Source organism: Punica granatum, chromosome 2, assembly GCF_007655135.1.
Source record: "Punica granatum isolate Tunisia-2019 chromosome 2, ASM765513v2, whole genome shotgun sequence".
Taxonomy (NCBI): Eukaryota; Viridiplantae; Streptophyta; class Magnoliopsida; order Myrtales; family Lythraceae; genus Punica; species Punica granatum.
In genome coordinates, this window is record NC_045128.1 from 34,266,977 (window position 1) to 34,279,160 (window position 12,184).

A 12,184-nucleotide genomic window follows, 5' to 3' on the forward strand; every position below is an offset into this window, starting at 1 on the left:
ATATCAGTGCAAGTCTGAAACTACACATGGAATGCAAAAATAGTTTGGTTTTAGACCACTGGGGCTTTCACTGTGATTTTTCCCGATCTAAGAAGATTTCAAGCTTCAAACTTTATAGTTGAGCTAAACTAAGAAGCCATGATTGTGACATTTTAAAGGTTTATTGCAGTAGGGAAAACCCCCAATGAGAAAAGTTTATAACCAGAAAATGGAAAAGGATTTAAAAAAAGAAGCAGTACCCGAATGTACCTTTGTAATAGCTATCGTTGCAAGTGCTTCTCATTGTTGGACCTTGTCAGTTGTCACCTGCAACGTGCCCCAAAAGGCCGGTATAAGATCAAAACTGCTAAGGATTTGGGAATAGGGCTGGAGGGAGTGATGAAGAGGCAAAGACTCACCTGATTGGATTCATTTTGCATTTTCGGGTAACATTTTGCAGCTCAATCTCTACCATCACCAGCAATTGGGTGATAATTTTGTCCGACCAAAGAAAGAAGGACCGCCTCCAAGAATGATTGAAGTATAATGAGAAAAAAACTCCCAGGAATCCCGTGGCAAAGCCCGGTGCGATGCCTGCATATAACCAACGGGCATAGGACTCGCCTTTACCTGCCGAAACATCACCATGCTGTTTGTGAAGTCTAATTCGGATAAGGTCCGAGGTATGGGGCCTGAGAGTTGGTTGATGGACAAGTCAAGGGACTCCAGCTTCTTCAGATCGGCAATCTCTGGACGGATTCCTCCCCAGAGATCATTCTGTGACAGGTTCAGATTTTCAAGGTTGCAGAGCCATGTCAACTCAGCTGGAATATCTCCATTTAATCTGTTATTTGAAAGGTCAATGGAGAAAAGATACGGGAGTGCTTTCGTGTATACTTGGGTTATGCTCTTCATACGGACCTCAACTCCAAACCCATAAAAGGTGTTTGTATCATGAAGGTACTTTGGGTCGGACATGGTGGTTAAGTTGTCAAAGCAAAGGGGGATGCTTCCAGAGAGGTTGTTGTGTGCAAGGTTTAAAACTTGAAGGTAGCTGAGTTTGCATATGCTCATAGGAATCTCTCCATAGAAGGAATTAAACTGAAGATTCAACACCTCGAGCCTAACCATGCGACCAATCCAGGAGGGGATTCGACCAGCCAATTTATTCGACTCAGATCAAGCACATTAAGATAAGTCATAGTGCTTAAGCATTTGGGGATACTCCCACTGAAGGCATTGCCGTGTAGCCCCAGAAAGGACGTATATTTCATAGAGCATAAGAATGTTGGAACCAGGCCACTGAACTGGTTGTTCCCCAAGTTTATTGCTTGCAGTTGACGTAACCTTTTCCAACACTCTGGGAGCATGCCAGACAGTTTGTTATTTGAGAGGTCAAATTCTTGTAAGGACTTCATATTGCACAGAGAAATTTCCCCACTCAACTCATTGCTAGACAGATATAGGTTCATGATGTTAAAAGAGATGTTGTAAAACCAATCAGGGATGATACCTGATATGCTTGCATTGGACAAATCCAGGTGATCGATGTTCCTCTGCACTCGAAGCCATGTGGGAAATTGAGGCCCAACTTTGCAGTTTGACATGTCAATGAATGCAGGTTGAAATGGAGCAACCACTTTTGGATTAATCTTGACTGCTAACTCATTTGACGAAATGTCCAACTGAAATAAGCTTGTGAGATAAGCCAAGTGAAGTTAGGTCACCACACCTTTCAAGAGATTGTTGGACAAGTTAAGATAAATTAGATTCGACATCTGTCCAATGCTTTCTGGGATTCTACCCGTCAATTTATTGTCCCTGAGACCCAATAACTGCAAAGAGGATAGCTGAGACAGAGACTCTGGAATTGGACTCTCGATTGAGTTTCCATCAAGCTTGATATACTCTAGGTTCGACAGCTGCCCGATGTTTTCTGGGATTCTGCCCGTCAATTTGTTGTCCCTGAGATGCAAGTGCTACAAAGAGGATAGCTTAGGCAGAGACTCTGGAATTGGACCCCCAATTGAGTTTCCCTGAAGGTCAAAATGCTCTAGGTTCGACAGCTGCCCGATGCTTTTTGGGATTCTACCCATCAATTTGTTGTCCCTGAGATTCAAGTGCTTCAAAGAGGATAGTTAAGGCAGAGACTCTAGAATTGGACCCTCGATTGAGTTTTCCCAAAGGTCAAAATACTCTAGGTTCGACAGCTGCCCGATGCTTTCTGGGATTCTGCCCGTCAATTTGTTGCCCCTGAGATTCAAGTGCTTCAAAGAGGATAGTTGAGGCAGAGACTATGGAATTGGACCCTCGATTGAGTTTCCCCAAAGGTCAATATACTCTAGGTTCTTGAAGTACCCAATTTCATCCCCCAAACGACTGATTTTATTCTCCATGAGATCTAGATATCTCAACGTATTCTGGAGGCAGCTGAAAGGATTGCCTAATGCAGCAGAAATATCTCCAGTCAAGTCATTAAATCTCAATCTCAACGCAACCCGGTGGCAGAGATTGCTGAGATTCTTTGGCAGCTCACCTCTCATGGAATTATGCCCCAGATCAAGGAAGGCGAGCTGTTTGTTATTATTGATGATCTCAGTGGGAAAGGAGATGGCTCCTTCAAAACTATAGGAGAGATCGAGGTGTGTGATGGAGCTTAAATTGAGCAACCAATTAGGAATGACGGAGCCTAAATTATTATCACTCAGATCAAGAAACTCCAGCGAAGTACTGAAATTCACTTGCAAGGCTGCTGGGTCGACCTTTGGGAGTTGACAGTATGCTAATCCCAAGAATTGAAGAGAAGAAAGCATGGACATTGACGGCAACCAGCCTTGGGCATTCCTAGCGGAGATGCCAGACAAGTCGAGGTGTTTCAAGGTAGGAAGACCTGATAACCATTCAAGGCTCTCTACCCATAACAGACCAACGTCATAATTATTGAGATTGAGATCAAGATACTGCCGATGGGAGAGGTTCCCGAGGTGAAGGGGAATGTCCCCAGCAAGCCATGCATTGGAGAGGTTAAGATACACCAAATTAGAGAGTGATCCTAGGAACTCCGGAATTTTTGTGTATGAAAAGTCGTTCCAGCTCAGGTCGAGGTAATTCAAATGCTGCAGCTCGATTAGAGAAGGATGTATGTGACCTATCAAAGTGCAGTTCCCGTGCCCCAATACTGGGTCGAGCGATTCAGCAATAGCGTAGGTGGACACAACACATGGACTTCGAAGGTCGAGCTTCAGGATGTGGCCCTTCCGTTCGCTGCATCTGACTCCCTTCCACGAGCAGCAGTCATCTCCAACCCATGATGACAGGAGACTGGAGTTGTCGATGAGGCCTTGTTTAAATTTGAGAAGAGCTTCCCTCTCCCTATCGATGCAAGTGGCATTTGTGAAAGCGGCAGCACATGAAGCGCGCTCAAATGTCGAAAAGACAGAGAGCGCGAATGACAAGAAAATCATGGAGGCAGTACTGGATGAAGCCATTGGGATAATGTTATGAACCAACCGCATCGGGAAGTATATATATGCGCTTACTCATAAACGACTACTGTGGCATCACAAATTTGAGTCGCTCACTATTTGACAAGTTTGATTACCACTTCAGGTGGAGCTTTCTTAGAAGTAACGTTCTAATGTTACAACATAAAGTCAATCACTAGCATCCAAGAAGGAAAGACTTCTTAATATAAAATCTTCTTTATATTAAGTCAATCACTAGCATTAAGTCGGTATGCACCTTCTCCAATAAGTCTTTCCCAGCCATCACGCATCAATTCCTTTTCTTCTTTTTGATGATTCTCCCCGAACTCCGTGTCTTGTGGGGTGGAAGGAATTGTGAACCCCATAATTATGTCATGTAGAACTTTAGTTAGCCTTTTATATCTTTGCTTATGTGGTTTTCTTCTCTTTTTTGTATGTGCTTGGAGTTTGAAACCAGATGGGCTCTTGACATCAGTTTTCATGATGAGTGGAGATAACTATGATCATACATGTATAGTACATGGACATTATATCGCTATCGTAATCCAGTCCAAACACTTGTAGGCGGTTTGATATAACACAAATACCCGATGTTTACGACTCATGCAGGTATGTCACTCTATCCCATATATTAGTTGCTTCCTGCATTTGGCTTTTGGTTTAACAACTCATACTTGTGCTAGTAATGGGAATTATGCCACTGGTTAATCGCTCTCTTGATTTCAACTCGAGTTGAAGGTTTATTGATTTTGCTTACTTTTATTCAAGAAAGCCCTTTTTTGTTCTGGTGGCTGCTTTATTTAGACTGGTTCGTCTCATGTTGTATGAAGTAATGTCAAAAAGAAAGAAGAAAGGGCCGATGAACCGATATTATTCTATAATAATAAATGGCAGAATTTCTCTGGAAACTTTGTGAAATATAGAACTCTAAATATCTGATATTTAAAGGCTAGTAGTTGTATGATCCCCAGCTTGAAACTCCATTCAACATGCTGTTAACTTATCTTCTTCGGCATACTTTATTAGATTTTCTCAAGGCCTTAACAAGCTCGGTTAATATGACCTGAAGTATCTTGAATCTTGATTAAAATAATTGAACCCTTACAGAACAAAGGGATCATGTTGTTTTTATTCCTGCTAAGTTTTATGTCATTGTTAGTAGATTCAGTCAGATTACAGAGACCAATATCACACACACATGGGATATAAGAATTTATTTCTATTCTCAGTATCATTTGTAGGTTTACTTCCTTCGTTGCTCGACAGGTATGATTTTACATAATGCACACCTTAATCTTGATGGATTGGATGAGCTCTTCAAAATTGCTCAGGGATAAACTCAATCTACTAAAACAATAATTGCAGGAAAGAATATTTATTTGCATATAAGCATTGTTCATCAGTTGTTTTTGACTAATCGCTGCTATTCATGTGAGAAATAACATAACTTACCTCTTTATGTATAAATTCCCTGTTCATGTCTTTGTTATCCTGTGACTTATATATCCTTCAATAAGGAAATTTCTCCTCTCAGACAAGGGAATTAACTGCCGTTGGATTTCAGGACTTATTCTCTTTACTTCCTAGACAGATTATTGAAAAAGTGACACCATGCCATGACATTTTAAGCTGTAAATTGTATAGCTTGAGCTACTTTGTAATGGGTAAGTCATCTACATTCTCTTATTGCAGCTACTTGCAGATGGTGTAATACCCAATGCATATGGTATCAACCCAAAAAAGAAGTTGAAAATTGGCTCTAAGGTGAAGTCTATTTTCATGCGTCTTTATTTCCATTTGTGTTAATGGATTATAATTTGTTACCATGCTGCATACTTACGGAGTGGCAAATAATATAATCCCAGTAATACGGCATCAAAAATGAAAGTCGGTCGAATATTATTAAGATTATGAATACTATGTTTTTTGCTTCTGTAACCAAACAGCCCTTTCCTCAGTGATCATTTGTCTGCACATGCCGTTGAAATGCCAATGTTGCAGCAAATGGGAAAGGCCCATTTAGCAGATGGATGTTTGGTGATATTGCCTAACACTAGGGATCTTGTTTCCCTTACCACACCACTGTGCAGAGAATCATTTAAGATTCTCTCTCTAGCCTAGGGAAAAAAGGATATTGGTTATAATTAGACACCCCTACAACAGCGAACCTGGTGCTTCATCTGAGTATGGAAATTAAACTGGAGTATTTTTTTAGTGCAATGGTCTTACAGGAGGATGAATTAGAATCAGGCTTTATTATTTATTAGTGAAGTTTGTGATTATCTAGTTTTACCGTTCTTCTATGTTGACGCGGCAATTCCACATTGTGCATACCAGGACAGCAAGTATTATTTTAGATTGTGAATGTTCTCCACCTTGTCTTTTATTGACAATTGCCCATATTTCATTGTTCTAATTGCAGATTGCTCGGCAATTGATGGGGAAGATTTTAATTGATCTACGAAATACTCTTGAAGAGGCAATTTATGTTGCAGGTCTTAAGAGCGAGCAAGAACAACAGTCAAAACAGAGTGATGCAGAAAAGGATGAAGCAGATGGTCCTTTAAAACATCACATATGTTATGAAGAGTTCCGGAGATGTAGCACTAATGGCGAGAAGGTGCTGGATCAGGATGATGAGGAAGATAAAGAAACCAAATATCGTTTGGATCCAAAGTAATTATAAAGCCTGTTATCTGAATCTTTCCGATGTGCCAAATAAGGTCATCTAAACATTGTCCCGTTGCTTCTACTAGGTATGCAAATGTCAGGACTCCAGACCGCCATGTCCGCACTCGGCTTTACTTCACATCAGTGAGTTCAGTCAGATACCTCAATAATTACAGCTCACATCGGGCATTTGGCACAGGCAACTTAGATTTGCTGCTCTCTATTAGAGTACAATTGCTAGATAATTGAAATATGCTGTTAAATCAACTTGTATTTTCTTCACAATCATCACAGTGCAAGATTCCATTTGCATATAGTTGATCATGTGTATTCCATTGTTCCTTATATATGGAATCACAAGCTTACAGAATTCTTCCAATTCTTTCGCGGTGGTGGTTTTCACGAGTTGCTCAGAAAGAAATGGTTTTATATGTTTGCTTGAATTCTGACCAAGAAACGTTCTTAGCATGGTGGAAGAACCGCAAATGTTTCGCGTGCAATTTTTTTGTCTCATGCTCATAGTTTATGGCATATGAAGTTTCATTGACAAGCTCGCAATTTGTCGGTTCTGTCTCAACGTTGTCATGGATGACAGGAATCTCATATCCATTCCTTGATGAATGTTCTCCGATACTGCAACCTGGACGACTCCCTGCTGGGGGAGGACAGCCTTGTCCGCCACAGTGGTCTGGGGCGATTGTACAAGACAAAGGAGCTGGACTACATGAGTTACATTGTCTTGAGAATGTTTGAGAACACAGAGGTTTGTGGGTCTTATTCATCTGTTTCCTTGACAGTATGTCTCCTAAAGCAAACTAGCAAAGCATTGTTGGACATAATATATATGTATATAGAGTGTTCTTGGTAGCAAACTATACGGTGAGTTGGGATTGCATTGTGAATATTGCCAAATTCTGCAGGTGGCTTTGGAGGATCCGAAAAGGTTCCGGACAGAGATGATCTTTAGCCGTGGTGCTGATTTATCTCCACTAGAGTGATGGAACCAAGGAGCACACGCGTGATTTGAGAAAGTGGAATCTTTTCTCCTTTCTTTTTTTTTTTCTCCTTTCTCTATTTTCTTTTGGAGCTAAAACATGATATTGTTTGTTGGTTCTTGCTTTTCTGCAGATGAACGACAGTGAGGCTGCTTCGTTACACCAGGAGCACACGCTTCCGATAATGGGTCCAGAAAGGCTGCAAGAAGTAGGATCATATCTGATGCTGGAGAAGATGGAGAAGATGATACGCCCATTCGTGATGCCAGTAGAGGATTTCCCTCCACCGTCAACCCCTCAGGGATTCTCGGGTTACTTCTCCAAGAGCGCTGCTGTTCTTGAGCGACTGGTAAATCTATGGCCTTTCAATAAGCACGGCTATGCCAATGGAGGTAAGAAGTAGAGACCCGCGTAGAGCCCAATAGCTTTTTCTCTTCTGTTCAAATTCGTTTGAGATGTTTTTGATGTAAGTAGGAATGATACTACATCCACAGAGTTTAAGTCCTTGTATCCGTCACCCACTTCTCTTGGCCCTTCTCAACCTAACTCTCACTTTCACCATTAAAAACCCACCACCATTTCAAATGGTTCTCCCAAAGCTTTTATGGATTCCAAGTGACTCATTCCAAAGCCGTCGTGTAGCAGTCCAGTCTCACCAGAATGTGATACCCAAACTTTTCTATAAAAATCACAATTTCAGAATCTTTAAATATACATGCGTGCGTACAAGAATGGATCAATCTGAGCTGAGGGGACAGTCACCTCCTAAAATTTTAACATCTTGAATAAATTTTTTGGTGTGTACATCTTAAACAAATTCCATAGGTTCGCTTCCTAACTCAGAAAACTGGTAACCGAGGATTTGAACTTTAATGTAGCAATGGAATTCAGAAAGAGGAAAAAAGTAACTTTTTCGTTTGTTTAGGCTATAACTCAAAAAAGTAAAAAATTAGGGTACTGTGCTTTGAAGTATATGATAAGCTCAGTGTCAGAGAAGTAATTTTCCAATTTTTTTTTTTTACTATTTCCAAGTTAAAAAGTAATTATATTATAATATAAAAAAAAGGCAAACAACGTGGAGGCACTATCTAAACTTAATTAACAAACTTAATTCACAGTTAGGGTCCTTACCGTTCCCTTAAATGAATTTAGCAAATTACTAAGTTTGATCAAGTTCAATAAATCGTTTCCAATTATTTCATATTATTAGTATATATTAATTAATTATTAAAATTATTTTTGAAAAAGAAAAAAAATTATTCGATAATTCTAAAGTATGAAAATCTTTTTTAATATAATTCAATGGCCTAACTGCTAAAAATAAGATAAATACACTATTGATCACAAGTACAATAATATTAAGTTCGTCGAGCCCATTTGTCCGCCTAAAAAGTTTTTCATCTTTCCCTGCCCTAATTAGACATATTACTTTCCCTCAATGTACCACTCAATATGGATATAAATATATGACTATATGTATGTGTATATGCATATGCTTATACAAGTACTATCCTTTACTTTTGTATTTACTATTAGATGGAATGTGCTTTATTTCTTGAAATTAATTTATAATTAACTAAATAGATTATTTTTTATATATGTTAAGTGTAATTTATCTTTTAGTAATTATCGCTGTAATATTAATTTAACTACCATATATATTTTTAACTAGATTATTTTTAAAAAAATTAAATGTGCCTATTTTATTTATAAAAAAAAAAACCTATCTATTCTAATTATAAGAAAAAAACTATATATATCTATTCTTATAATTTTTAAAATAAAATTTGACGTCGTATTCGTACCAGTGATCACGAACCATATACCTACCTCCCGTTAATGGGGGAGGGGCTGCTTGTTAAATGTGGCCGGGCTTCTATCGGGCTTCCATCCTACTAGGGAAAGCAACATCGCCGAGTTAACGTGAGCGAGTGGTCGTTTGAGATCAAAGTTGTTTGTCAATTATAAGAGGTTCAGTCTGTATGCCACCCTCGGGGCACACATGACGGTAGTGCGTCACACTTTTTATCATCTACTTCCTTATGGATTGGGATATGATTTCCTCTCCCCACTCTTCTTCGAGATAGCTGGAGTGGAAGAAAGGCGTGCGGTGGAGTGGAGTCTTTACACGTGGCTCTGGAGTCTCCCAGGAAATGAAGATTCGGGACATTGACAAAGGTCACCCTCCATGTGGGCCTCTAAAAAAACAATAATAATAAATTAAAAAAAAAAAGGAGGAGGACGTCGTGGAATTCTGTCTTTCATCTTTATACTCGCATGAATACCCGATGCTACACACGGGCGTGCACCAGTGGCCGACTTATCAATCGTTCCAAATATATATATATATATATATATATATATACTTGGAAAGGTAATTCATTCATATGTAAACTCAAAGGGTAGAACAAGCGGGCCAAATAGCGTCTCCATGTCCCGCCACAGAATTCGAGAGGGTAGATTGGAGATGCTAATTGGGCCACGATGCATAGAAAAAAGCTTGCCCATTTAGCTACATTATGATCAAGACAGTTTTGAGTCTCTTGGAGTGTACCCCAGGTTCCAAGAGTCGAAAGAGGAGAGAGTGCTCAAAAGTAGAGACGACGACTCAGCAAGTTCGGGTTGATTATCGAAGGTCTTCGATTGGATGATACTGATCAAGTCCTTGGCATCGCTTGAGAATGAAACTGCTGGATGTTCATGTCCCGTGTGATTTCCGCTGCTTTGATGAAACCGTCCAGTTCCCCTTGCATCGGAGATGCTGTGATTGCAGAGTCGAAGGACCATGCGGAGATCATTGAGCCAAAAGAGTTGGTGCATACGATCCCTAACCATGCTTTCCCATCCTTGAATGCAGAGCATCGGAGTTGAATTTGAGTCCCTCCAGATTTTGCTGATTGTGAGAGCTCTAAGTGCCGCGTCTCCCAGTCCCTCTCATAGGCCGAGTGTCTCCTTGTGATTTCCATGGCTGCCTTAATCGGATCAAGAAACTCCATTTTTTTTCTCTGTATTCATTTCGGAGCTGACATAAGTAATCGAATGTTTGCAGCAGTAGACCCTGATGAATTTTGATTTGAATCTGCAGAATTCTGTCAATTCCAATTACCGTTCCAATCCATTCGACTACATCAATATGAAATCGTTCTATATAAAAATATATATGAAATTATTTTTGGACTTGAATATAATATATAATCTCTCATATTTATAAAATACTTACATACAATAATTTTGATGTCGGTGAGTAATATATTTGAATTTGATTTATCTATATAGTTGAGTTCAAATAATTTTGTTAAAAAATATTACGCCTTCACTTTTAATTTGACGGGTCATAATAATAAGTTTCCTACTATTGATCATTAATTTAACTTGAAAATCATCCCATTCTTCTATAAGCTATAAGAATAATATGATATAATTAATAATTACATAGAACAAAAGGTACACACATAATACTTCTTTTTTCAAATATACGAAACTTATACGGGCGGTTTTGGATAGCGATAACATATGAATTGGCTTTTCTCCATTTAATTTTTTTCCTAATTTTTTATTTTTATTTTTAGTAAAAATAGGATAAAAACACTAGCGCTAATTTATTGATTTTTTAATAATTTATTGATGCAAAATAATATCGGAAGTTGGAAGTTACGAGGATGATCAAGCTTGAAAGAGGAAGTTTGTTTCTTTTTCTTATATATTGTCTAATAAACAAAATAGATGTAGGTTGGAAGTTTATTCTTTTTAAATTTTTAAATTATCGAAAATATAGTAAAATGCATAAATAAAATTTAAAAATCCATTAGAATAATATAGAATGAATAACAGTCGCGAGAATACAAAATTCTTATCTCACTCTCCTCCATAATGTAGGAAGCTGTCAAACTTTATAAGTGTGTATATATATATATATCCTAGCTTTTAGTCCATGCATTGCCTGGATTTTATAAAAGAATATTTTTATTATAAAAAACATAGTATGGAAATAAATAATTAGTATGATTTTAAAGTTTATATTGACATGCAAAAAAAATTATTTTTATACTGTAAATTTTTAATGCAGTAAATTCAAATATATAATAGAAGAATATTTATCAAGGGTTCTTCCTAGAAGAAATTCATGTAATAAATTGATATGCAACGTTTCAATTATCAGTATAATTCATACAAAAATAAATTTCACATCATAAAATTCAAAATCATCATTTTTTTTATACTTCTTTGAAAATTTTCTTTTATATTTATATTTTTATCTTGCTATTAATAATAATAAGTGTTATTATCATTTGATTTTATTATAGTGTGCTGGCATATGAATTAGTAATACATTACTATTTTACCCTTGTTTATCACATGGGAGTCAAGTTTATATATAATACTGGAGATAATGTACCTTGCTATGTGCTGATCAGTGTATAAGAAAGATAGAAATATTAAAGTACCCGAGGACTCCATATATTTCTTGAATTACTTTGAAGTTGTGGTAAAATCACTTTACTGAAAAAATAATAACTATTGTAATAATAAAAAAAATTAACATAGCTCATTATAAATTTACATAAAATAGTTCTACCCAAATAAAAAAAGGAACATTAAAAGATAAAAAAGTTTCCATGTAAAATTAGGAAGACGTTCAAAAATTGGGGAGGAGGGGAGCGAAGAGAAACAACAGGACGAGCGAGAGTAGGTGGGAAAAATTAGTTTACTGAAAAAAATATAATTTAATCCTAAATCTCATTAATTAAAATATATAGGATATGGACAGTTCAAGAAAAAGAAAGTGAGCTGAGAAGACATTTCGAATTTTATAACAGCAAACATTTAAGTTAGAATTGCGCCTACTCCTCTTTTGACCAAACAAAGCAATTGGGTCTTTCCGGGGCATTGACAAAACTATAATATCATCCTCCACACACGTCGCGAGTGAGCTGGTAGAGAATTGTAAACGCCCATATCAGAGAATCAATGTCATGGTTAACCCTTCACCAGGACGACAATATTCGAGCTAAATCGATTGGAAGAGGTGCTTGATTTTTAGTGTCGATGATGATG

At 37.8% G+C, this 12,184-nt stretch overlaps 2 protein-coding genes across 3 annotated transcripts; one reads left to right on the top strand and one right to left on the bottom strand.

Moving 5' to 3' along the window:
- Positions 1–249: 249 nt before the first annotated feature.
- LOC116197231 (receptor-like protein EIX2) lies at positions 250–3,552 on the bottom strand. The gene is made up of 2 exons (XM_031527305.1): positions 399–3,552; positions 250–306 (listed from the first exon to the last, which is right to left on the bottom strand). Exon 1 carries the CDS (start codon positions 3,492–3,494, stop codon positions 2,274–2,276), a length of 1,221 nt encoding a protein of 406 aa, XP_031383165.1. The 5' UTR covers positions 3,495–3,552; the 3' UTR covers positions 250–306; positions 399–2,273.
- Positions 3,553–5,811: 2,259 nt separating this feature from the next.
- LOC116195156 (inositol hexakisphosphate and diphosphoinositol-pentakisphosphate kinase VIP1-like) lies at positions 5,812–8,142 on the top strand. Of its 2 annotated transcripts, XM_031524138.1 has the most exons (5): positions 5,812–6,140; positions 6,221–6,278; positions 6,730–6,897; positions 7,055–7,165; positions 7,263–8,136. In XM_031524138.1, exons 1-4 carry the CDS (start codon positions 5,902–5,904, stop codon positions 7,130–7,132), a joined length of 543 nt encoding a protein of 180 aa, XP_031379998.1. In that variant the 5' UTR covers positions 5,812–5,901; the 3' UTR covers positions 7,133–7,165; positions 7,263–8,136. The 2 variants fall into 2 exon arrangements, 1 of the variants encoding a protein (XP_031379998.1); XR_004154590.1 differs by having other exon boundaries at positions 6,730–7,165; positions 7,263–8,142.
- Positions 8,143–12,184: the final 4,042 nt, after the last annotated feature.